The 27,143-nt window shown below is 43.5% G+C and overlaps 2 protein-coding genes across 3 annotated transcripts in view; one reads left to right on the top strand and one right to left on the bottom strand.

The window, feature by feature from the left end:
* The first annotated feature begins 525 nt into the window (after positions 1 to 525).
* BRIX1 (biogenesis of ribosomes BRX1) lies at positions 526 to 11,836 on the top strand. Its single transcript, XM_075587895.1, has 10 exons — positions 526 to 706; positions 1,587 to 1,698; positions 5,353 to 5,396; positions 5,993 to 6,063; positions 7,355 to 7,404; positions 8,238 to 8,311; positions 8,878 to 8,928; positions 9,008 to 9,109; positions 10,370 to 10,498; positions 11,505 to 11,836. The coding sequence occupies exons 1-10, from the start codon at positions 569 to 571 to the stop codon at positions 11,751 to 11,753; spliced, it is 1,020 nt and encodes a 339-aa protein (XP_075444010.1). The 5' UTR covers positions 526 to 568; the 3' UTR covers positions 11,754 to 11,836.
* A 318-nt stretch (positions 11,837 to 12,154) lies between these two features.
* Positions 12,155 to 27,143, bottom strand: part of TTC23L (tetratricopeptide repeat domain 23 like) — a 29,839-nt gene continuing 14,850 nt past the window's right edge. For both annotated transcript variants that reach the window (XM_075587880.1, XM_075587871.1), the window contains exons 8-12: positions 24,315 to 24,423; positions 19,713 to 19,840; positions 15,590 to 15,727; positions 14,348 to 14,430; positions 12,155 to 12,878 (exon numbers count right to left, since the gene is read on the bottom strand). In XM_075587880.1, coding sequence (XP_075443995.1) covers positions 12,857 to 12,878; positions 14,348 to 14,430; positions 15,590 to 15,727; positions 19,713 to 19,840; positions 24,315 to 24,423 — 480 coding nt within the window. In that variant the 3' untranslated portion in view covers positions 12,155 to 12,856. The remainder of the gene's footprint in view (positions 12,879 to 14,347; positions 14,431 to 15,589; positions 15,728 to 19,712; positions 19,841 to 24,314; positions 24,424 to 27,143) is intronic.

Below are 27,143 nucleotides of genomic sequence, written 5' to 3'. Positions count from 1 at the left end.
GAAGTCACCACCAAGAAGGAGTTCCTCATCAGACCCATCTCCCTGCGGACGCAGAGATCCTGATGAGGTGGAGGCGCTGCACATGATATAGGTAGGACTCGCACCCACTACCTCAGCTGCCTGTCTGGAGTGACAATCCCCTAATACCATCATGTGGGAGACTCAGGACTGTTACCTACAGGTGCACCACCAGACTCGACCATGTAATGGGGGCTGGTTAGACCACACGGGCCAATATGAGATTGGGTGGGTCAGGCCAGAGTGAATACCCGTTACAATTATATTATGTAATACACACATGGTTCATGTATTATAAGATGCCTGGTAATAATGTATTATTATCTGTTCCTGTAGGCCTCTGTTCTAACATTATATGGGATATATTTGACAAATCCGAAAAGTTCGTTTTTCTTCTATGGCCATACAGACAGCGTGTTAGTGTATCCCTCCCACTGTCCAGAGGAGGGCGCTCTTCACTTTGCTGCGAGCCACGCCAGGAGACCATAGAGCTGAGAGCCGCGCACCGTGCGTTGGCTACAGAGTGACGTCACTTCCGGGGGAAAGCAACATGGCTGCGCACAAGAGAAAACGTGGCTCCGCTCCCGAGCCAGCGGCTAACAGCAAGAAGGCGAAACTGCAAGCGGCCGGGAGCGGGCAGGAGAGGCCGGCGGTACAGGAGTACACTGTCCCGGCTCCTGTTTCTGGGGTATGAGCGCAGTGTCTGGGAGATGTATGAGGGGCCGGGCCCAGAAACCGGTGTGATCCGCTGTAACCTCCCACGAACCTTACCTTCATTGCGATATGTTTTAATGTAACGTTTAACTCCTTTGCTGCTATGGGTGCCTGCAATACATTACAATTGTCAATGTATTGCAGTCCCATCTGTGTGTGTGTAGGTAGGAGAAGTGTGTGTGTGTTTATCACACACGTGCCATACCCTCCAACTATACCTATTCAGTATGTGCAGCACATGTTTTGGGTCCTGTAAGACCAGTTGTACCTATTGCAAAGCATTTTTTGTGTGTGTGGTAAACTGCGTAGGTTAAGGGAATTGCTCTAAAGGAACTGTAGTGGTACCTATTTGTGTGTGCGCTGGAAGTCTGCTGTGAGTGCTGGAAGTAGGCTTGTGGAGGTGCTGTGACACCCTTCCCGCTCTCCTTTTCTATTTTCCATGGGAGCCTTTGTATGTCGACTGTTCCCAACCCTCACTCTCCCTGCACTTTTTTTTTGTTGTGTTTTTAAATTCATTTGGCGGTAATCAATGTTATCAGAATTTATAACACTTATACTGGTTGTAGTCACTTGTACCATTGTATAGGTGTTATTTATTAAACTGCATTTGCAGCTTCACTTACCTGGTCTTCGGCGACGCATCACCATGCTAACCCGGCGTCAAATGATGCCACTGGTTCATTTTATGCCGGAGCCGAGCAGGAGGGGGGTAAGAGCTGGGAGGTGAGCAGGCGGGGGTGCAGGGTCAAAAATATTGACATAATTAAATTATGATTTATCATAAGTATAAATTACCCTTCTATTTCAACAGATAAACAGAGTTACAGACACTGATGTCATTTTTCTATTCACAGGGAAAATGGAAGAACAAGGAGAGGGTGCTAATTTTTTCATCACGTGGCATCAATTTTCGCACAAGACATTTAATGCAAGACTTGAGAACATTAATGCCACACACTAAAGCAGGTAAGAGTTTGTTGGAACCACTGTCTCCATATTTTGATTGTAAGCTCTGTTGGGCAGTGACATCCTTGTGCTCATTGATAACTTCCTGTTTAATGCACGTGTGACGCTTTGTTATTTATCTTCCTGTACTGTCTTGCTAATTCTGTACAGCATTGGGTATATTAGTGGCGCTACTTTCATTAAAAACCTACATCTCAGGGCTCGCTCAGACAAGCTGCTACGGCAATTTGCTAGCGTTCGCGCCGCCGCCGCGTGCTCCTGCATCACAGCGATCTGTGCTCAAACAGCAGGAGCCAGATTGCGGCATTTGGGACGTGGCGGGGGTGTGTAACAAACACGTCACGGAGCTGGTTCACCTCTATTTGCTGAACCAGCTCGCGTCACGCGACTGTAGCCCCAAATTACAATTTGAGTTGTGCCGGCAAAATGTCGCAGCGACAATGCTACACTTTGCTGCCGGTGGATTTTTCAGTTTGAAAACTCCCACTGCGCAACCCAAATTTGCGACGGACGTGCGAGCGCATGTAACTGCGCGTACGTCACATCGCCTTCTGTCTGAGCTCAGGTTGTGAGCCTTCTGCCTTGAATTGTAGCATTAAACAGGCTACAATCTGGCTTCCGCACTACTCACTCCACAGAAACAGCCCTCGCCAAAATAACTAATGACCTCCATGCTGCAAAAGACAACAGTCATTACACTTGGCTCCTATTACTCGATCTCTCTGCATCCTTTGTTACTGTGGACCACCCTCGTCTACTTCACATTCTCCATACGCTTGGTATCCATAACACAGCTCTATCCTGGATTACCTCTTAACTCCCCCATCATACTTTCGGTGTCTCATTTGCCAACACCTCTTCATCTGTCGATCTCTCTGGGTGTACCCCAGGGCTCTGTCCTGGGACCTCTTCTCTTTTCACAATCACTCTAGGTGATTATCACATCTCTAGGGTTCAAATATCACCTTTATACTGATGAAACATATTTACCTTTCAACCCCTGACCTTACACCTGTTGTACAGATCAGTGCCCGAATGTCTTTCTGTTATCAACTTGGATGGCCGACTCAAACTTAATATGTCCAAGACGGATCTCCTCATATTTTCTCCCAAGCCTGGCCCTACTGCCTGCTCCTATATTACTTTTGACCGTACTATCATACACCCAGTATCACAAGCATGTTGCCTAGGTGTCACACTTGACTTCTCCCTCACATTTTACTCTCACTAAAACCTGTCGTTTTTACCCCAGGATACACAAAAACAAGCAGCGCGCTGGTTTAACAAAAACTAGTGAACACCAAAAATAATCAACGGAAAGTCCTATTGGAATCAATGTTGGGACGCAGTGTAAGATACAGCTAAAATAAATACTGACACGGCTGACGGGGGAGAACATTGGGTCAAGGACCCCAAGAAAGAAACCAATATTTTGTGTGTTCACACATGGCCGTGTGATTATTAATTTTAACTGTATCTTACACTGCTTCCCAACATTGAGTGATTCTGATAGGACTTTCTGTTATTTATTTATTTCTGGTGTTCACTAGTTTTTGTTAAACCGGTGCTCCCCTTGTTTTTGTGTATATTGTCTCTAAGGCTTGTTCTAGTGTGTGTGTGTGTGTGTGTGTGTGTGTGTGTGTGTGTGTGTGTGTGTGTGTGTGTGTGTGTGTGTGTGTGTGTGTGTGTGTGTGTGTGTGTGGTGTTAGACACATTGAGAATAAATTATTTATTAACATTGTACACATACATACATTACAGCGGCGGGAATGCTTAGTTTTCCGAGTATTCCCCGCTATCGCCCGGCTCCACACTCACTGCCGTGCGCGCGCGGCCCTAGCATACAATGGCTGGCTAACCACAGCCAAATATAACTGCGCGCGCACCCCCACTATATCACGGGCCTAGGATTCAAGGTTAGATCCTATTGGGTGAGCAGCAGGACTTTGACACCCCACGAGTTGTCTCAAGTGTGAAGCAACCTTGGGGGTCATCGGGAAGATAGTATTGTGTATTTATTACACACCTTTTTTATAGTGGTATCTCTCGTGAGTTGGCACCCTAGTTGTTTTTTTTCCCTCCCGTTTTTACCTCCGTAACATTGCAAAGATACGCCCTTTCTTATGTCCCTCTACGGCTAAAACTCTAAAGCAGGCCCTCATTCTCTCCCATCGCAACTATTGTAACCTTCTACTGTCAAGCTTTCCTGCCTCGCCTGCCTCTACAATCTATCTTAGGCCTCGGCCAGGGTGGCACTGAACGGGCAGGTGCGCTCACGCTGGCTGCGATAAAGCACATTGCTGCAATGTGTGTGGCCAGCATGAGCGAGCGCCTGCGCGGCGCTTAGCTGCTTGCAGAAGGAAGCAAATTTGAATCTGCTGCTCGCTAGTGCGTCACGTGAGCGGTTCACCCAATGAGTAAACCACCTCCGTGATGTCATGGCTCTCTCTGCCTGGCCGCAGCCTTAAATGCTGCTTCTGGGATCACTTTACTCTCTCATCTGTCTCGGTGTCTCTTTAGCTGAAATCACTCTCCTGACTTCCTATCAAATCCTGTATTACTTACAAAATTCTACTCTCTTTTAAGGCTTTACACTCTTCTACCTCATCTTACATCTCAGCCCTAATTTCTTGCTATACACCTGCCCAACTCTTACATTCCGCTCAAGGGTGTCTTCTCTCTACCCCTTTTGTATCTAAAACCTTCTCCCACCTAAAACCTTTCTCACTCTACCCAACACCTCTGGAATATCCTTCCCCTCAATATCTCTCCCCCTCCCTTTAAGACACATCTAAAAATTTGCCTCTTTAACAAAGCACATGTGTAGCTCCGCTGGCTGTTACTGTGCATCTCGGATGCACTGACCTTGACCCCTTGCAGACACACTTACCAGAGCACCCTCCTACTGTCTCTCTAAGTTCTCCCTAATTACCACTTAGATGGTAAGCTCTTTGGGACAGGGACTCCCTTTCCTACTGTTACTGTCGTGTCTGAAGCGCTTATTCCCATTATGTGTTATATTAAGTCACATGCTGCTGTGAAGCACTATGTACATAAATTACGCTATATAAATAAAGGTATATATATGTACTAAGGACATTCTGCGTGAAATGGATTCCGATTGATCCTCTGGTTAATATTCTGACATTATTGACCAGGATTTCAAACCCCTCGCAACCTTTGATAAGTTGCTCTGTCTGTGTCCACTTAGAAGATACTCCAACTCATTACAAAGGGACATTAAATGTATTTGTTTGCAATGCATTGCAGCCTATTGTCCATTTGACATTGTAAAGTTGAATTATTTTTTCTTAATAAAGAACTATTTATTATTATTTGAAACTTTATGGACATACAGTTGGTCATCCTGCACCACTGCTATGTTATCTAAAACGTTCTGCCTTAGCCACATGTAAAAAAGTGATGCGCTCACAAGCAGCAAGTTAATTTGAAAGTAGAAATGTTATTTTTTTGTTTTATCTTACACTGCTATCGCTGCTAATTGTCTGATTTGTTACTCAAATAATAAACAATATATAACCCATTAAATAAATCAATGCAATTGCTTCACTTTAGTCCTATTAGGCACCACACCATTAACTGTGTCCATGTTTTACTTTTTAATGTCATGTCTTTATTATTCACTCTTTACAGATACTAAAATGGATCGTAAAGATAAGCTGTTTGTGATAAACGAGGTAATTCATTGGATGACATTGTTGCTTTTTTCCTTTACATCTTCTTGCCTGCTCTTTGGAAGACTTTTACAATCACATTGTGTTCCAGAGCACCCACTGAGTCTGACAGGTTCTGCCTCTCCTATCACCCGCATTATCGCTATACTGTCAACTGCTGAAGGCAAACAGAATCTGAATAATACAGAGGAGTGACACTCATATCATTAAATATAAGCTTATATATAAAAAAAAAAAAAAAAATCTTCACATGCTTGTTGAATCAACAGAACCTGAACCATTCCACTATGCAAAGGAGACTTTGCACACAAATGTGTAGATTGTTGCCATTTACCAAGTTTCAATTCAATTGTGCTGTGTAGAAGTGATATGCTTGTTAATTATAATTTATCAGTTTTATATTTTGGCGTTTGTTCAGCTATTTCTGCTATATAGTAAGTGTGTCTTCAATGTGTGGCTTTTACAGCAACTTTTATGTAGATGGATGTAGTCTTAGGACTTTTTTTTTTTTTTTTGTATCTGGACTCTGAAGGCGTTTTACAATCCTAGCAGCCTGGTACGGATTTTGTGTGTTGTAATAAGTTTCTCCTTGTGTCCAGGTTTGTGAAATGAAAAACTGCAACAAATGCATCTATTTTGAAGCCAAGAAGAAACAGGATCTGTATATGTGGTAAGCAGATGCTAGGTGCTATCACATTATCGTTATCTTCATCCTCAAACAATCCATGTGAAAGAGGGCCTATATTTAGGTGCCTTTCAAACACTTGACTGCTTACATCTGAATTAGATAAACTTTTTTCTTTTGTAACAGTTCTGTTGGCTAGATCGGTGTATAATATCTCAGAAAATGTAAAACAAATATATATATTCACTGCGCTTCTCTGTGTAAGGAGCATGCTGCTGGTGAAAAGATTGGCCATACATATGTGAAAAAAGAGAAAGTGAATCCCTGCGCTTCTGCCATTGGGCTAACAAATGGGGAAATAAATATACATAGTGAAACCCAAGTCTGTAAGACAAAGGAGACTTTTGGTTGCATCCTTTGATCAAATAATATCAAGCCTGCTAACCAACGTCAAGGAAAGTCTCATTAGCAGGTCCCTATGCTAAATGCATATAAATGTTCTGTGAAATATACCCTGAAGGGGTTAATAAACTAAGCATAAGCTTATGTAACTTGGTGTAGTTAAAAACTGGTATATACCAGTAAAGATACTTACATGTAAGCAAGTAATGTGGAAATTGAATTTACAGGGACCTTACTGGGAGATATATACCTTGAAAGGGAGGGACTAACCTCCCACAAGCTGCTCAATAAGCAGTTACAGGTGGATTGGCTAAATACATTAATCACACCCTAATAGTGGTGCCCACTGGAAGCGTGCTGCTAGGGATTTAATTTGGCCCAACAGAAAATATAAAACAAATATACATATACGTATACACCCCCCTTCAGTGTATATTTCACAGAACATTTGTATGCATTTAGCATAGAGACCTGCTATTACCTTGACGTTGGTTAGCAGGCTTGTTATTATTTGATCAAAGGATGTAACCAAAAGTCTCCTTTGTCTAACAGACTTAGGTTTCATTATGTATATTTATTTCCCCATTTATTGTTAGCCCCATGGGAGAAGCGCAGGGATTCCCTTTCGTATATTATCTGACCTGATTGTCATAGGGGAACATCTGACCACTTGCCGTTTTTTCCTTATTCATGCAGTAAAGCCTGTCGAACAATAATACATTGTGTGATGAGTCCAATCAATGCATCACTTTACAATATTCATACATTTAAATACCCTATTAACCGGTTCACCTAAAATGTCTACAATGATATGCAGGGCGGTGTGTTACCAGAGCGCCAATGTATTATAATGTGTTGACTTTCTCCCCCTGATCCTTGTTGAATTGTTACAAGAGTTGGCTGATAATTGAAACTCTCTTTCTTTTACTTTTAGGGTATCTAATTCTCCACAGGGGCCGTCTGCAAAGTTTTTAGTTCAAAATAGTAAGTTGAAGATTGAATTGTTACTTTTTACTCATTGGAAATTAAATAAGGCAGCAAGTGTGTAAATCCACAGGTGTTTGTTACCTACAGACCAAAATGTTGCATGCAAAGAAATAGTTCTAAGGGGAGAAGGAGTGGCTCAGTGAGTAAAGGCACTGAGTTTGAAGCAGGGGGAGCCTGGTTCAATTCCTGGTGCCAGCTCCATGTGACCTTGGGCAAGTCACTTTATCTCCCTGTGCCTCAGGCACCAAAAAAAACCCATAGATTGTAAGCTCCACGGTAAGCTGCAATATGTCTCTGTAAAGCGCTATGTAAAACTAGCAGCGCTATACAAGAACATGCTATTATTATTATAAATAATTATAACAAATAAAATACTAGTGATTTGTAAATGGAGGTTTATAAATCATTATAGTTGTTTTTAACACTACTGTTGCAGTGCTGACTTCACTTATGCATGGTTGTAAAGGCACAAGCTGTATGTTATTCATTTCATCCCGTGCATGAATAATAAGCTTTGTTCTTCTCTCCTGTTCTAGTAATTAGATGGTGGTGCTTTCAAAGGAGCACTCCCAGTATAAACACTGCAAACTGCCTCGGGTGCTGCGGCACTCAGATAATATAGCAACAGTCTATTATATAAGATGACCTTGACAAAGGGCGTGCGGACGGTTCCTATTTTAATTAGTGAAGAGATAGGACACCATTATAAAACTCCTGTTAGGCTGGAAGATTCTCTTTTGGAATTCACATTTGTGTTGGTGCTTATCCGAGATGCATTATCAAAGGTTTATCAATCTTTGGGAGCCTAATTAACTTTTCCCATATTTCAGTTCATACATTGGCAGAACTGAAGATGACTGGAAACTGCTTGAAAGGATCTCGTCCCCTGCTCTCATTTGATCCGGTTAGTATTCAGATTCTTTGGTCCAGTTTTATTTCGCTTAGATTTCTGGTCTTCTCCCCAAGAACACTCGGCAACTATGTTGTATCCATGCCATGTGCAGTTCACACTTTGCCTGCCTTACAGGGTGGCAAACACTTATTACAGGATGAGAGAAATGCTTTAGGCCAGGACATGTAAATCAAGGAAGACTTTAACATATTGCCTGTACATAAAAAAAAAAAATCTATATCTTGAAATTACTTGGTATTGAATCACAAGCAATTCGGATGAAACTGACACATTTTGTTTTAAAAATCACACTGTATGTTAAATAAAAACCCACCTGATTTGCACCTACCAGCCTGAAATCTGAATCTGCTTGTTTTGTAATGGATTCTAGGTAAATGTTGCTCTCACATCCCACTTAACAAGGGCAGATACACTTCCACCATCTTATGTCTGTCTGTGTATGGCATCCTTATGAATGTACTCTAGTCACTTATTTAAAGTTGTCAATGAGTTTCGTCTATAAAGCACTCTATCCTTGGCACATGTAGATTTAAAACCAATTTTTTTTTATCTTTCAGGCCTTTGATCGAGATCCACACCATACTTTGTTAAAAGAGCTCTTTACACAGGTATTTTATATTTTAGCGTTCTGTGTTTTGCTATTTGTGTCGTCTCTGTGCTGAACCTAATTATGTTCTCTCAATGCAGATATTTGGCACCCCAAGATATCACCCTAAAAGCCAACCTTTTGTGGACCATGTATTCAGCTTCTCCATAACAGACAACAGGATCTGGTTCAGAAATTATCAGGTCAGGAATGGCACTTACTGCATCACACACGTGCAATTGTTTCTGAAGAATCATTAAACTTCTATTTACAGTAATAGAATTGCTTAAAGATCTCTAGCTGTACACAATTTGGCAATGATAATCCCAAGTGCATTCTTGTTCAAAAAGAGCGAATTGGACTACGAGACCTAGATGACGGTACATATTATAAACATTTAGTGTGGTCCGTGTGGATAGAAAACACTATGAACACAGCGGCTTAGCCAGCCACTTAAGTGAAGGAGGTAGAAGAGAGTGCCCGCGGGCCCCCTCCCGCCCCCCCCCCCCCCCCCTGTATTTTACTTTCTTGTTCCTCCAAGTTTACACTGCCTAAACATACCGGCTGGTATTAAGGACGATATATTCCTATAGGATTACCAAATGTACCAGTGGGAGAGACTAAAAGTATCGCATATGGCTGTACTGCATAGATTGTCCATGTTACATGTATCATGATGCTATTTGTATTGAAAATTTTAATAAACTTAAAGTTACAAAAAAAAAAAAGATCTCTAGCTGTAGACTGTAAATCTGTTATCTGAACTTCAGCAACTACAATAGATGGTGTAAAGCACAGACCTGTATTTAATCAGGCGTATTTTCAGTTTAATGTTCATGCATATAATTAACAAAAAGCTAAATTTAAAGCATAGTTCTATTTAAAAAACAAACAAAAAAAACCAAACTTTTTCTTATGATTGCAAATAAGGGTTGTCCAGCTTCAGTATATGGGTAGTATGGGACAATACAAGGAGCTTTCAAAAGAACTATTCATCCCACGGGCAGTACAAAGGACTCGGGCCATCCCTTAAGGTTGGAGGAAAGGAAATTTTACCAGCAACAAAGGAAAGGGTTCTTTACAGTAAGGGCAGTTAAAATGTGGAATTCATTACCCATGGAGACTGTGATGGCAGATACAATAGATTTGTTCAAAAAACTAAAAGCTTTTGCAGGTGACATTTAAACAGTAATTACAGTACCTCTTACCTTTGTGAAGAATCTAAATTTAGTCAACTACAGTGGTCTAGCGCTCTGACTTTAATACAGATAGCGCACAAAACATTGTAAGGCGCCAAGTGTAGGAAACTGTGCTTTGCGTCCTCTTATAATCTTGGTTTAACCCCAATGTATGTTAAGATAAAGTATGGTTTTGTTTAAAATGATAATATATGTATTTACAATTGTAATACAGTATCTTCAAATAGGACTTATTATCTATGTTCTTTCTCCTTCGGGTTTCAGATTATGGAAGAAGATGCCGCTCTTGTGGAAATTGGACCGCGGTTTGTCCTAAATCTCATTAAAGTTTTCCAGGGAAGCTTTGGAGGTCCAACATTATATGAGAATCCACACTACCAGTCTCCTAACATGGTATATTGTCTTATGTCATGGTTTAAGCACACAGCATATTGTGGTAACAGTTTAACACCTATACTCTCAGTATTGTCTATAAAGAATTAATTTAAGTATTGTCCCTATATGAAAAGGGAATCCATTTTATAGTTGACGTGCTAACTGTTTCATCGCGAAGGTTTGGTCTGGAGAGCATTATATTTTAGTGTCCCGTATAATGTACTTTGATAGTGGGATCAATGAAACTTGCCGTTAAAAGTGTGTTCTGTATCCTCGGAGGAAGTGTATTAAATATAGGTTTTTGGTAGGTCTGGTCAATATGCAACCTGAAACCATACAGTAAATATGTGCAGTTTAATGCTGTAATGTTTCATGCAGATGCCTTGGAAGGCTGTCAACATGCATTACTTCAGGAACGATCAGTATCATTGTTCTTATTAATTTGATGGCTCCTAATCAGGATAAAGACATTTATTTTACCAGAATGAATGCCACTTTGATTTTGGAATGTTTTTTTTACATTATTGATGCAGGGAAATGAATAGCATTATGGTACATCCAAGCTGTCACCTGCAGCATGAGTGCACTGAATTGTCATGTAAATCAGCCTCGTGGCAAAGAGATCATTTGGCATTTTAAAGCAAATATTGTAGATGCACTGCTGGGTGTGGTACTTTCTTAACTGAACCCACTTCAAGATTTGTGTGTATATGTTCTTGTGAGATTTTGAAATCTTCAAGATCAAGAACTCTAGAGCATTACAAAGTAGCAAATTCTGCCAAATATATGTACAGCTTTTCAGGAACATGAACTACGGATGTGGTTTTTGAGGACCTTGGTTTGAAGTGCAATATGTTTAATATGAATAGTACCTCTTCTATTGCTAAGACATGCAACATTTTGTACTGAGATCCTTGTTTTACACTTGAACAAATAGCTTTTATGACTGACCACTCTTGTACAAACTTCTTGTGACAACAGTATTGATGGTTATTAACCTGAGGTCCAATGTGTTTTGTTAAAGCATCGGCGTATAATCCGGTTGGCTACAGCTGCTAAGGTCCGAGAGAAGCAACAAGTGAAGGATTTACAGAAGGTTAAGAAGAACGAGGAGAAAGCTGTTCTTCCAGACGATCCCACAGAGGAAGTCTTTAAAACACCAGCTGAGGCAAAGCCATCGCTCATACAAACAGTGGCGCCTACACCCAAACCCCGCGTGAAGAGGAAAGACAAGCAATTCAAACGGCAGAGAATGAATAAGAAACATTTTTGAACTGTGTGCATATGACGTGTGTGGAGCATTCTTAATGCAGATAGTGTCAGTTTTATACATTAAACGTTCTCTTAAAAAGGTCACTTTGTACATTTGTGATTTATTTATGTATTTATTTATTTTGTTCCTTCAAGCACCCAAACAATATATTCAGGTCAGTTTCGACTGTAGGGTTAGGAAAGGGGCCCATGTATCCATGGTGGATCTCCTACCCCCTGGGTGAAACGAGGCATGTTTGTATAGTTGGTCATGTTGCATCATGTTGAGTATTGTTGGCTACAAATCATCATGGAAACTACGTCAACTGAAGTGGTGCAACTGATTTAATATTGTAATGAAGAATATATGCATGGCATACTTGGACATTGGGTGTATATAACACAAATGGTAAAAAACAGCCGGATATCACTGTTCACATAGTGTTTTTTTTTTTTTTTTTTTTAAACATCTTGGATCTCCCTCAAACGTTTGGAATTGTGGTCCAGGTGTGACCTGAAACATGTACTTTTTCTCAGTGACACTGTTATTTTACAAATTTAGCAAAGCACTAAAAAGGAACCAGAGGGGAAGATTCATATTTTCCCCCTCCTGAAAATGAATGTGATCCAGTTCCCAACATGTGAAGTGTCATAGAATACCGAACCAAAAAAAGTCCGTCCCCCCCCTAATACGTCTGCTCTGTTTCCCCTCCTAATAAGTAAATGAAAAAGCCTTTTGTATGGAGGGGGGGGGGGGGGGGGGGGGAGGAGGATAAGTGACAACCTATCCCATGGGTTGTTACTGTACAGCTGAGGTCAAACGCACACAGATGGCATGGTGATGTGCATCAGTCTTCTGGCCTCCTATTCAATATGCATTGAATCAGTGATCCCCATGCTGGAGAGGGAAAAAAAGGCCCTGTTCAATAGCTGCACTGCATATGGAATAGCAATCTAGGTTTTAAGTTATATTTTGTCCACAGAACAGTCAATGGATGTGTAAATAGGCACTTGGCAATATTATGTATTTAATTCCCTATGCAATGCATTAATGTTGTAAACAGCTGCTGTAGAAGAGGCCCGAAACACATTGCCGTGTAATCTGATTCATTTACAAGGTCCGTTTCACTTGCCAACAGCACCCGACCTGCAAAAAAAAAAAAACATGATTCGTTTTACAAGTGTTTAGGATTTACATAAATTACTGCTCACATTTTCCATATATTATATTGCAACCACACTACCTGGGAGATCCTTGGGGGGGAGGTCTTTATCCAGCAATGGATCGACAAAGGCTGATATATTTGGGGGGGGGGGAGGGACAGGGAAGAGGTGTTTGTGTGTGTTTTAATAAAAATGGTGGAATATTAAGTATTTTAATAAATCTGGTGATTCTGGGGTTAATGTGCTTCCAGTTTGACTTAAATACAAGAATTTGGGGTTGACTGGTCAAAACCCTTCCCGTGTATGTGTTCTGCAAAGGAGGGCTTAATGGGGCTCACGGATGGCCCACTAAAATTGAAGCAGTTTATAAGACAAACAGGTCTTAACTTAGATGTAGGACTTTATCAGAAATTAGTATATCATGTGGTGACACCTATTCTGAATTATAACAGGTACATATTTCATATCTGCAGTGGCATAACGACATGAGCAGCCCCCTGGCCAAAAAATTCAGGGCCCCATTAATATTGACTGCATTTATTTTTCTCCCTGATCCTCTCATCCTCATCACACCCCCCCCCCAACCATCACACCCTTTCTCCTCCCCCCATCATATCTCTCCCCCACCATAACCTCTCCCCCTCTGCCATCACCATCACCACCACCACCTCACTCCCCCCAACATCATCACCACCTCTTTCCCCTCCTCCCCCATGCCTACCTGTGGGTGGTCCAGCGTTAAACAGGAGGATAAGCCGGCAGAGGAATCAGCAGCTGTACACAGGCAGAGCAGGGGAGGAGCGCACTCTAGTGGTCTGATGCTCCTCCCCTGTTGTCCTACTCTGCTGTAACAGCTGCTGATTCCTCTGCCGGCTCTAACGCTCTAGACCCGCCACAACATACCATCTCCCCCACCTGTCTGAAGAGCGCGATGGGCTGCCGACGGGAGGGGGAGAGTGCCCCTTCTCTTCCCCCCCCGCCCCCCCGGCCTTTGCCTGTATTTTTTTTTATATGTATTAAAATACAACTTTAAGTGATGCTTTGGGCACTGAATTAACTGTTTGCACGCTTTGTAGAGCATATTTACATTTTCTGATGCATTTTGCTACAACAGATGTGTGGTTTTGCATAGTTTTTTTTTTATAACACGGACGAAAGACTGCAAATGTCATATTTGCTATCGCTTGAGTGTTGGCAGCAGCGTATAGATATGATTTCAATCTGATATGATCACTGAAATAGTGGTCACATGGCCTTAAAGGGAAAAAAAACATGTTCAACATAATTATTTTCTTTGACAGATTAGTGCATTTCTTGTGGCCCATGATTCCACCAGTTTTGTCTTGAAACTCCTAAGGCTGTCATTTTTGGCAACAAAAACAAATGACCAAATTATGTTATCTGAGGAAATGTGGCACACGCCTTGCATGAATATGAACACATGTAACTTACTTCTGTAATGTGTTGAGTATATTTTGTGTTTCTCTGCTTTTACGGTGCTGCGTTCCGTAAACTGCTATCTGAATCTCCAAACACTGCAAGAAAAAAATATTTGATGGTGTCAACACTTTTACTGCCAAAGGTAGTTCTTTTATGGCCAGAGACATTTTCACACTTTTTCACTAATAAAGACATTTAAACCAATTTGTGGGGATTCCAAGGGAATCATATACAACTTTCTTCAACCACAAGAATATTTAATTGCGTGACATCACAGGTACACATACATACATACATACATACATATGCATTTCATGCCTTATCAATCTGCATTGTGAGTACATCTGACTTGGCACAATGGAGATAATCTCCCCGCTACGGTGTCTGGTACAAGCTTATTCCGTGAGATTGTGTCTCCGTTGTGCTGAGTCGGGTGTACTCACAATGCTCTTTTCATGCTGATAATGTGTGAGTGCCCTGTGCATCTCTGATACCTTTTAATATATACAATCTAAAAAGTACTTATCACGCTTGCTTTCCCCCCACCTGTTCTATATACCTGCGGTATCGGAGGTGTTGTATCACATGCTTTCCCCCCACCTGTTCTATATACCTGCGGTATCGGAGTTGTTGTATCACATGCTTTCCCCCCACATGTTCTATATACCTGCGGTATCGGAGTTGAATTAGCGGTGCTCTTTTGGAGGACGGAGAAGTCAAGCAGTTGATTCATTGATCTATTTTCTACATGCTCAATCAAGAATACTTCCTGTGAGTTCCAAATCTTTGTAGTAGGGGACACCTATTCTTCACAGATCACACTGTTTTTTTCTTTTCTATTGTGCTTTAAGTTTCTCTCTGACCTTTATACTCTTGATTCATTAATATTATTATAAATTAATTCCTTAAACACTGTCCTGTCAACTATTATTGTAACTTCGCTGCCTGGGTTGCCCTTGGATTGCTGCTGTCCCCACCGCATATCATCATTTTAATGACCTATATTGTTATCAGAGAAGTAGAACAATAGCAGCATAGATATTGTATTCTCATATGGTGCACGCCTATACACAAGTGCCACAATTGTCACGTACAGTAGGGTGATATGTATCAGGCCAAAAAAACTACATCTGATCTCTAAAAAAAAAAAACAAATCCAATTTGCGATAAATAATCTTTTGTATTTGATACATGAAACAGTTTTGCCCTTGAATTGCAACAGTGTTTCATGGTGTTTAAGGAATAAAATATTACCTTCTTCAGTAGTTTGGAGCACTTCGGTATCTTCCCATCAGCTAAGCATATGCTGCCCATTATACTTAATACCTCAGCTATGGTCTCATTATATTCGGTCTCCGAGGTCAGGGCACCATGAAGCTGCTTGTACGCCTCCTGGAAATGATGGGGGGAAAGGCACAATGCTTTACATAACCTTTAGCACTGAAATGGTTTATAGTTTAATTGAATGATAATTTTGGTATAAATTGAGATCAGTATTTGTATTTTCCCTTTCAGCAGCAATAACTATGTTGATTTGTTTATTATTGCAGCATAACAAGAAAAAAATAAAGAAATATAAATATCAGAAACATCACAAATAGAAAATTGTCTTTTTATCTGAAGGCTCCTTGTTAAAAGCATTATAATTAGATTTTGCATTGTGTGTATGTTGGGTTTAAGCGAGCTGGTAGTGACTTGAATTTCAATTTAGGATAACTTGCATGCAAAACAATTCCATTGTCTTTGGATTGAGTTTATCTTTCTCTCCTCAATTTAATCTAACTCTTTATATGAGTGTATGAAGGCAAATAAAGCTGCAGTTAATGTCATGATGTTGCAGAGTGAGGCAATCTCATCCTATGACTTTATTCTGTAAATCTATTGCACGGAAAACCCCATTGAAATGAACTGGTCTCTCCGTGCCATAGTGTAGAATCCGCATCTACAGAATAAGGCCGTGCTCATGGTGGTGACGTGCGCTCCTGCAGCCCCAGCGATCTGTGCACTTTGCTGCAGGAGATTGGTAGGCGTGGCGAATGCGTCACGGACTCTTTACGAAGCTGGTTCACGCTCATTGGCTGAACTAGCTCGACAGCAGCCCCGAAATGACAAACTTACTGCTCTGGCCAAATTGTAGCAGCGTCGACGCGCTAAATCGATGCCAGGGGCAGCGGGCACTTGAAGAACTGGAATAGGAAAACAGGTAAGAGTTCTGGGCGCGTGCACCTAGCGCCACCGCCACCATGAGCACGGCCTAAGTGTCTGTCTGTTTGTGTCAATATATTAAGGTACCTTGCACCTGCTGTGCTGAGACTGCAAGTTGTGCAGTGACAATAAGACTTAGAGCAGGGGTTCTCAACTCCACTCCTCAAGACCCCCCCCCCCAACACGATATCCTAGCTTCAGCACAGGTGGCTCAATCAGTTCCTGCTTCAGCAAAGGTGGCTCAATCAGAGGCTTAGTCTTTGACTGAGCATTTGATTGAGCTAACTGTGCTGAAGCTGGGATATCCTTAAAACCTGACCTGCTGGGGGGGTCTTGAGGACTGGAGTTGAGATCCTCTGAATAAGGGGAAGAGCAATGCACATATTACAATGCACACGCATCACAATCTGCATCTGGGTCTATTATATCCCCCCCCCCACTCCTCTCATTAATTCCCAAACTATCAGGTATGAGGTGTCCCTAAGCCTCACTGGCTGACAATATACGCCCAATGTAAACCACTTGTACTGTATACTGTAGCAGGTTTCTTACTTTTATTTTACATTTGTTTCCACTTGCCGCCTGTCAGCGTAAACTTTTCTTAGTTACGATACCATGTTTAGGAGTGAGAGAGTAGTATAATTAAAGTAGGACGCCGATTTACAACAATGTAAAGATACAAAATGGGTTTTCTACAAAAAAAATACTATTTTGTGAGTAAAAAACTGTTACTACAGAAAAAGAGATTAACAGGAATTGTCTATTATTATTTTTTTTTTAAAGGGACAATCCATGCAATATCCTACATGTGCTGTTTTTTTTTTTTTTTAAATCAGTGCTGTAGTATTTTATATTACTTACTACTTTTTTTTTAATTTAACGCTTAATACCATTTTAATTATTATGATGAGCATCCTTTGATTTCTATAGCATGTGTTAACACACTTCCCCATCAGTGCAAGATTTTTACAACAATTTCCTGTTTGTGATCATTTGTTGCCAAAATTCCCAGCAGTTTGCGCTGCAAACTGTAACAATAGATAATGTTACCTCAGTAATATAAGAATGCATTGTAGCTGCTGACTTACACGGACTGAAGGATTGATTGAAACGGAAAAGCAGCCATTTAGTAAAGCCCGGGAAGCAGGATTTTTATTAATTAAAAAGAGAACAAATTAATCGGCATAATTCAGTTTCAATAAAGGTGATCAAAGGCTGCTTATATTTAAAATATATTTTTTTGTTAACGTACTGCTAAAATTGCCTCTTTAAGAGAATATATCTGCTACAAAACAACCAGGAAACCAATCACCGCCATTTTACCATGTCAGTATACATGAAGAACAATTTTTGTTCAAACAATCTTATACTATATAAGTGAAAGCACTGTATGCCTGCCTGCCTGGATGTCCGGTGTCCCTAGGGGAAATCTCATTGGTCCCTTGGCCCGCCCCCGCACACCTCTCATTGGCCTGAGGCGGAGTGACGGGCCAAAGGACACACAGGGTCACACACACACACCGGGACACACACACGGACGGGGACACACACACACAATCCCCTCCCGGGTGCCCCTCACTCTCCCCCGTCAGCTGGACCGCACCTCAACTTCCACACCCTCCCACCCTCCCTGTGCCCTAACTTACCCGGAGTCCCGTGTACACACACACACATTCCCACCCCCCCAAGCTCACACACACCTCACCCCCCCCCCCAAGCTCATCCCCCCCAAGCTCACACCCCCCCACTCCCCCAAGCTCACACCCCGGCGCCGCTACAGTCAGCGGGGGAGCGGAGCGAGCACCCGGGACACACGCGGGGGAGCGGCCACAACACGCGGCCTCCCGCCTCCCATCCACATGGGAGCGGCCGGATGAGTGAGGCAGCGGCCGGATCAGTGAGGCAGCGGCAGGATGAGTGAGGCAGTGGCAGGACGGGTGAGCTCCCCCCCCCCTCCACATGCTACGTGCTGCTCTTGCCCCTCCGCTCCCGGCTCCCCCCTGTCACCGCGTGACAGGCCGCGGGACGTGAGATGGGAGGGGGGATGCCCCTCCGGTCCCGGCTCCCCCCTGTCGCCGCGGGACGTGAAATGGGAGGGGGGATGCCCCTCCGCTCCCGGCTCCCCCCTGTCACCGCGTGACAGGCCGCGGGACGTGAGATGGGAGGGGGGATGCCCCTCCGGTCCCCGCTTCACCTTCTCCCCATCGTTGTCCCCGCTGCGCAGGAGGAGGGGGGGGGAGCGGGTGTTGGTGCTGGTGTGTGTAATTGTGTGAGACTGTGTGTGAGTGTCTGTGACTGTGTGTAAGTGTGTGTAAGTGTCTGTGACTGTGTGTAACTGTGTGTAACTGTGTGTGACAGTGTGTGTAAGTGTTTCACAGTGTGAGAGTGTGTGAGTGTGTGTAAGTCTGTGTAAGTGTCTATGACTGTGTGAAAGTGTGTGTAAGTGTGTGCAACTGTCTGTAACTGTGTGTGTGTGTGTGTGTGTGTGTGTGTGTGTGTGTGTGTGTGTGTGTGGTGCACTGTGCAGTGTGAGCAATGAGCAGTGTGTCAGTGTGTGCAGTGTGAGCAATGACCACTGTGTGTGCAGTGTGTGTGCAGTGTGTGTGCAGTGTGCAGTGTGTGTGCAGTGTGTGTAGTGTGAGCAATGAGCAGTGTGTGTGCACTGTGTGCAGTGTGAGCAATGAGCAGTGTGTCAGTGTGTGTGACCAATGAGCAGTGTGTGAGCAGTATGCAGTGTGTGTCAGTCTGAGCAGTGTGTGTGCAGTGTGCAGTGTGACCATTGAGCAGTGTGTGTGCAGTATGCAGTGTGTGTCAGTGTGTGCAGTGTGAGTAGTGTGTGTGCAGTGTGCAGTGTGTCAGTGTGAGCAATGAGCTGTGTATGTGTGTGTGCAGTGTGTGTCAGTGTGACCAGTGTGTGTGCAGTGTGCAGTGTGTGTCACTGTGAGCTGTGTGTGCGCAGTGTGCGTCAGTGCGACCAATGAGCAGTGTGTGTGCAGTGTGCAGTGTGAACAATGAGCAGTGTGTGTCAGTGTGAGCACGGTTCACATCCCGGGCAACGCCGGGTCTCTCAGCTAGTATGTTATAAAAAGAAAATAATTCAACTAGAACACGGGAGACTGCGAGGTTTTGGAACGTGTCCTTTTGTGAAGGGGAACAGGTAATTTTCTCTTACCTCTTTATGTCCAATTTGTATGAGCCATTTGCTGAATTCCACAAGGGTGCTGAGCGTTTGCGGGTCAGCAGGACCCAAAACGGTCTGGTAAGCGCCGAGACTCTCTCTGAAATACTTGTCAGCAAATTCTAAGAACAAGAAACATAAAAATCTCCTTTAACTGCCCTGCATTACCATCTTACATTTGCTTTGTGGGAGGCATTGAGAGGTTTATGATTAAGCAACTAATTGTCAAGACCACACAGAGTTGAAGTCCATGGGGGACAGTCACTAAGGTCCATTGTGGGTTAACGCACCCGTGTCGGCATTAATTACTATTCAAGTCCATGGCAGATAACACTGGCTTGGCTGGATTATCCCCGCCTTATCCCCTAATGCAGGGGTGCGCAAACTTTTCTTCCTGCGCCCCCCTGCCTGCTCTCCCTCCTGCTCACGCAGGACGCTACCCCCTTTCACCGGGTGATCCCACCCCGTGTCCAGTAACCCCACACAATATGTCCCTTCACGTGAGATTGATATGTGTGACTGCACAGCCACTATGTCTTATATGAATAGATGGTATAGTTGGTGCACTTGTAGATTACCTGCCGAACACTCCAGTGCCCGGGCCTGCCAAGGAGCTTCACAAAGGATCCTGATGACGAGGGAATACAGGAACTACCGTCCGGGGCGATCCCACCCGGATGGCTGCTGCAGCCGCAGCGGAGGTCTGAGCCCAGACCTCTGGATGGACGCGCAGCGTCCGCTGTGTCCCTAACTGACTCTAGATAATAAGGGGCAGGGTCCCTAACCTGGGGCCTGTCCCTGAACAACACAACACTACTGGTGGCTCAGGGCTATCTGGGGCCTAGGGGGCTGCTGGCCTAATGCAGGGAGTCACTGACTCCTGCACCCAACCTCCTTCCCCTAGCTGCTCTGGTCACCAACTGACAAACGTGTTTCAAGCCCGCGAAATGTATCCAATCTCCCCTGCAGGGAGATGCTGTAGCCCTATTGGCTCCCTGGGGTCACGTGGGGCGCTCCTAGGCTCATGGGAGATGTAGTCCCTGCTGTGAGCCCTCTGCTTATTGACCGTGCCGTTTGCGCGATCACTGCGCATGCGCGAGCACTCTAGGGGCCGCCGCCGCTTTCTGCCGCACTGCGCATGCGCGAGGATTGCTATGGCAGCGCCCTGCACCGCGAGCCACCGGGACCTTATCAACGCGACCGCGGCCCTAGCAACGGCCCGCGCGCGTCCCCTGGCAACCGGCCGCATCCCTAGGAGAGGCGCGCTATGCTCGCGCACGCCCCCGCACTTCCCAAAGAGCGGCTGCTGTGAGTACCCAGAGGGGGGGGCGCACTGAAAGGGGGACCTGGCTACATGTGATTTTAATTATCTGAACATGGATTGTGGCAATGAGATTAGCATTACAACAAAAGGGAACAGGTTTTTGGGGGTGCTTAAAGACAATTATATGACCCAAATTATTGAGGAACCAACCAGGAGAGGGGCAATACTGGATTTGTTCATATCTAACAATATAGAAGTAATAACAAATATTCAAGTCCGGGAACATTTGGGTAACAGTGATCAAAACATGGTCTCATTTGAAATAAATTATCAAAAACTATATTACATGAGTTAAACAAAGTTTTAAAATTTAAGAAAGGCAGATTTTTATAAACTGAGGAGTGATCAACTGTACATAAAATGGAATGATACAATAAATTGGGATAATGTTTTTGCATTGAAAAATGTGAAAGATAAATGGGCAGTCTTTAAAACATTGTTAGAAAAGCACACTTATCAGTGTATACCCTTGGGTAATAAGTATAAAAGAAACAAGTCTAAAGCAATGTGGCTAAAAAAAAAAAAAAGGGGGTGGAGGATATGGATAGGAACTGGAGGCGGAAGCCACAACCTCTATATTAATGAACAATTGCTTAACTGAGGAAGAAGTTCATAGGCGGCGTGATAAAATTAAAGGAAATAAGGCACCTGACCCAGATGGCATACATCTAAGAGTTCTTTAGGAGCTAAGTTTAGTAATAGCCAATTCATTACATTTAATATTCAAGGACTCCATTTCCACAGGCTCAGTACCACAAGATTGGCGTAAAGCAGACGTGGTGCCTATATTTAAAAAGGGAGCTAGATCCCAACCGGGGAATTACAGACCTGTAAGCCTGACTTCAATAGTTGGGAAGCTACTTGAAGGTTTAGTACCGAATAATATTCAGGAATACCTAATGGAAAAGAAAATTATTAGTAATAGTCAGCATGGATTTATGACGGATATATCATGCCAAACTAACAGTATTAGTTTCTCTGAGGAGGTAAGTAGGAATTTAGACCAGGGTAATGCAGTTGATGTGGTCTACTTAGAGTTTACAAACACTTTTGATACAGTTCCGTACAAGAGGTTAGTGTATAAAATAAAGCAAATTGGACTCGGTAAAGATATTTTCACCTGGATTGAAAACTGGTTAAAGGACAGACAACAGAGGGTTGTCGTAAATTCAACCTTTTCAAGTTGGGCTAAAGTCGTGAGTGGAGTACCTCAAGGATCGGTACTGGAACCCCTGCTTTTTAACTTGTTTATGAATGACCTTGAGGTTGGTATAGAGAGCAAAGTCTCCATCTTTGCTTATGATACTAAATTGTGTAAGGTGGTAGAATCAGAGCAGAATGTAATATCTCTCCAGAAGGACTTGGAGAGACTGTAAACCTGGGCAGGTAAATGGCAGATAAGGTTTAATACAGATAAATCTAAGGTTATGTATTTGGGAAACAAGAATAAACAGGCAACTTACAAATTAAATGGGGATAAATTAGGAGAATCCTCCATGGAGAAGGATTTAGGAGTGCTTGTAGACAGCAGGCTTAGCAATAGTGCCTAAAGTAATGCAGTGGCTGCAAAGGCAAATAAGATCTTATCTTGCATTAAACCGGCATTGGATGGAAGGGAAGTAAACATCATTATGCCCCTTTATAAAGCATTAGTAAGACCACACCTTGAATATGGAGTACAATTTTGAGCACCACTCCATAAAAAATACTTTATGGAACTGGAAAAAGTGCAGAGACGAGCCACCACATTAATAAAGGAGATGGATAATCTAACTTATGAGGAGAGGCTAGCTAAATTAGATTTGTTTACATTAGAAAAGAGGTTTCTAAGAGGGGATATGATAACTATAAACAAATATATTCAGGGACAATACAAGGAGCTTTAAAAAAAAAAATCGCAAGAGCAGGTCAAACGACCCAGGGTCATACCTTAAAGTTAGAGGAAAAGAGATTTCACCAGCAACAACAGAAAGGGTTATTTACAGTAAGGGCAGTTAAAATGTGGAATTCATTACCCATGGAGACTATGATGGCAGATACAATAGATTTGTTAAAAAAAAAGTTGGACATCTTTTTAGAAAGGAAATGTATACAGGGATATACCAAATAAGTAAATATAGGAAGGATGTTGATCCAGGGAGAAATCTGATTGCCAATATTTGGAGTCAGGAAGGAATTTATTTCCCCCTCATCATCTGATGATATTTCACTGGGGTTTTTTTTATGTTTGCCTTCCTCTAGATCAATATACGGTAAGTACAAATATCGGATAAAGTATGTGTCATCTAAATTTAGCATAGTTTGGACTTGATGGACCGATGTATTTTTTCAACCTCATCTACTACTATGTGGCTATGTAACTATTTACTCTTAAAAACATATATAGCCATGGCTGGTCCAGCTATCGTTCTGCCCCTCCCGTCACGTAAGCCCTGGGAGCTACAGACAGGGACAGGCTATCCTGTGGGGTGTATCCCCTTCTCCCCCCAGGCTATCCTGTGGGGTGTGCCTCCCTGAGTGGAGAGGTGGTGACATTGGGTCTGTGTTGCAGCCAATCCTGGTGCAGGCCCAGTGCCCTCCCCTTTTGCAGCAGGGAGGCGGCTTTCCAAATTATAGAGGAGTCAGTTCCATCTTGCCCCCTCATGGGGTAGAAGTTCTGCCCTCACCCCTCCTGGGGAGAGGAATGTGTGCTACAGTTCTCCTGCACCCTTCCTGAGGGTGAGGAACCAAGATCTGTGCATGGCACAAGGCTTCAAACATTAACTGCTAGCCAGCACCATCCAGGGATCTGAGACTCCTACTCTACTTTATACGACGCAGTCTACCATCTGCAGTGGTTGCTATAAATAAAGACCTCATTTATATACCCCTGGCTGAGTTGCGGTCTATTAGCCAGAGGTATTGGAGAGAAAGAACTGTCATGGTAGGGACTGCCTGCAGCCTTGCTGTAGCCTGCCGTGTCTGGAGGCGCTGCATCACCATGGAAAGAACATAAGGATCACTGTAAGCCTGTCCTGGTCCCCACCCTATCACGGACTCTCAGCTGTCCTGGAGCCTCACAGGTATGCACGCACCAAGACATCAGTAGTAGCAGCAACATGTTTCCAGAGAGGGGGGGAAACTATCCATATATTTTCTGAGACCTGTACAATGGGGTGATTGATTCATCATATAAAACATTTTGTATTATTTATGTGCCTGCCTGTGTCTAGATTAATTACACACATGATATTATGGCTGTCCCTATAAAATAATAGAAATCTTGTACTCACGATTATACTCATGCTTTCCAGAAGCAGCATATGCTTTCGCCAGCAGCAGCCCCGTTTGTGCAGTTTCAACACCAACATTTCTATGTATTGTCTGAGAAATTGAATGGGCCTAAAAACAATAGATAGCAAAAAGGATGTTAATCTAATACAATTGGTGCCACGCAATGTAGGAAATGAAGAGCAATGAGTTCCTGACTGTATGTGTGTGTGTATATGTACAGTATATACACATGTATGTACACATATACACTTATATGCATGTACACTTCTGGCTTCTGGCGCTATATATATGTGTATGTGTGTATATATATATATATATATATATATATATATATATATATATATATATATATATATATATAAGCGCCAGAAGTGTACTCAGCGCTTCACAAAGAATACAGTACAGGGAATTATAATAATACAATAAGCGCAGCAAAATCAGACAATAGGAAAGGAAATTCCTCAAACCAGGCCCTGCAGCTGGTTGTGGCCGGGACCCGACTCTCAGCGGCCTGCAGGACCTTTCCTCTCTCTGTCCCACGTCGCAGAGCTTCCACTGCCGGCGCGCGACGGGGCTCTCAGACGGCAGCATGCCGGAAGTAAGCTTGGCCCAGCGTCCGGCGCGCTGCTCACTGACGTGAGAGCCCCGTCGTGCACCGGGTGTGGAAGCTCGGATGCATATATTGGCTGGATAGGAGGGAGTTTGTATGCGAATGAACTACTAATATTCCTCAGAGAAGTCCAGAAACACACAGAACAGAACACACAGAATGTGGCCGCTCTCCCAACAGGCCAGTGGATCTTAACACAGTGAGCAACTATTGTGTAAATGCCTCTAGGGCGGGACTCCAGTGAAGCACCGGAAGAACCCCATGAAAGGTAAAAAGTGTGTGTTTTGAATTGTAGGAGGGGGGGTGTGTGGATGGGAGGAGGTCAGGGTTTATTATGTGTATCGGAGAAGGGGTTGTATGAATTGGAGGGAAGAGAGAGAGGGGTGAGGGAGAGGTGGTGGGAGAGGGATATATACACAATACGCTTTTTAAACGTGTTACGCAATTGTTTATTTCCTTTTTTTTGTTTCTTTTCTTGTGTGTCCACTGAGTAGCGCATTCCTTTCACCTGGAAGGAAATGCCTTCGATCTATATAATAACAACAACAACAACAACAACATTTCATATACAGTAGTGCTTTTCTCCCAATGGGACTCAAAGCGCGTCATAATCACAGTATAGTGCGTGGTACGCAGGGCATAGGATTTCTTCAGACACAATCCCTGCCCAGATAAGCTTACAAGCTATGGTTTTGGTGCCTGAGGCACACGGAGATAGCCTCTACTGGTTTTTATGCAGGGCTGGTGTTAGCTCTGCTGTTTTGTGCAGGGCTGGTATTAGCTCTGCTGTTTTGTGCACAGCTGGTGTTAGCTCTGCTGTTTTTGTGCACGGCTGGTGTTAGCTCTGCTGTTTTTGTGCAGGGCTGGTATTAGCTCTGCTGTTTTGTGCAGGGCTGGTGTTAGCTCTGCTGTTTTTGTGCAGGGCTGGTATTAGCTCTGCTGTTTTGTGCAGGGCTGGTATTAGCTCTGCTGTTTTGTGCAGGGCTGGTGTTAGCTCTGCTGTTTTTGTGCAGGGCTGGTGTTAGCTCTGCTGTTTTTGTGCAGGGCTGGTATTAGCTCTGCTGTTTTGTGCAGGGCTGGTGTTAGCTCTGCTGTTTTTGTGCAGGGCTGGTATTAGCTCTGCTGTTTTGTGCAGGGCTGGTATTAGCTCTGCTGTTTTGTGCAGGGCTGGTGTTAGCTCTGCTGTTTTGTGCAGGGCTGGTATTAGCTCTGCTGTTTTGTGCAGGGCTGGTATTAGCTCTGCTGTTTTGTGCAGGGCTGGTATTAGCTCTGCTGTTTTGTGCAGGGCTGGTATTAGCTCTGCTGTTTTGTGCAGGGCTGGTATTAGCTCTGCTGTTTTGTGCAGGGCTGGTATTAGCTCTGCTGTTTTGTGCAGGGCTGGTATTAGCTCTGCTGTTTTTGTGCAGGGCTGGTGTTAGCTCTGCTGTTTTGTGCAGGGCTGGTATTAGCTCTGCTGTTTTGTGCAGGGCTGGTATTAGCTCTGCTGTTTTGTGCAGGGCTGGTGTTAGCTCTGCTGTGTTGTGCAGGGCTGGTATTAGCTCTGCTGTGTTGTGCAGGGCTGGTATTAGCTCTGCTGTTTTGTGCAGGGCTGGTGTTAGCTCTGCTGTTTTGTGCAGGGCTGGTATTAGCTCTGCTGTTTTGTGCAGGGCTGGTATTAGCTCTGCTGTTTTGTGCAGGGCTGGTATTAGCTCTGCTGTTTTGTGCAGGGCTGGTATTAGCTCTGCTGTTTTGTGCAGGGCTGGTATTAGCTCTGCTGTTTTGTGCAGGGCTGGTATTAGCTCTGCTGTTTTTGTGCAGGGCTGGTGTTAGCTCTGCTGTTTTGTGCAGGGCTGGTATTAGCTCTGCTGTTTTGTGCAGGGCTGGTGTTAGCTCTGCTGTTTTTGTGCAGGGCTGGTGTTAGCTCTGCTGTTTTGTGCAGGGCTGGTATTAGCTCTGCTGTTTTGTGCAGAGCTGGTGTTAGCTCTGCTGTTTTGTGCAGGGCTGGTATTAGCTCTGCTGTTTTGTGCAGGGCTGGTATTAGCTCTGCTGTTTTGTGCAGGGCTGGTATTAGCTCTGCTGTTTTGTGCAGGGCTGGTATTAGCTCTGCTGTTTTGTGCAGGGCTGGTGTTAGCTCTGCTGTTTTGTGCAGGGCTGGTGTTAGCTCTGCTGTTTTGTGCAGGGCTGGTGTTAGCTCTGCTGTTTTGTGCAGGGCTGGTATTAGCTCTGCTGTTTTGTGCAG

Source organism: Ascaphus truei, chromosome 1, assembly GCF_040206685.1.
Source record: "Ascaphus truei isolate aAscTru1 chromosome 1, aAscTru1.hap1, whole genome shotgun sequence".
In the NCBI taxonomy this organism is placed as follows: Eukaryota; Metazoa; Chordata; class Amphibia; order Anura; family Ascaphidae; genus Ascaphus; species Ascaphus truei.
Note: the sequence above shows the minus strand (reverse complement) of the source record. Positions and strands in the feature narration are given on the sequence as shown.

Excerpts from the sequence above, each read along its gene's own strand:
- BRIX1 (XM_075587895.1), top strand. The coding sequence starts at position 569 with ATGGCTGCGCACAAGAGAAAACGTGGCTCCGCTCCCGAGCCAGCGGCT. Across the intron at positions 707-1,586 it reads TCCCGGCTCCTGTTTCTGGG|GGAAAATGGAAGAACAAGGA; the intron begins GTATGAGCGCAG and ends TTCTATTCACAG. Across the intron at positions 7,405-8,237 it reads AAAGTTTTTAGTTCAAAATA|TTCATACATTGGCAGAACTG; the intron begins GTAAGTTGAAGA and ends CCCATATTTCAG.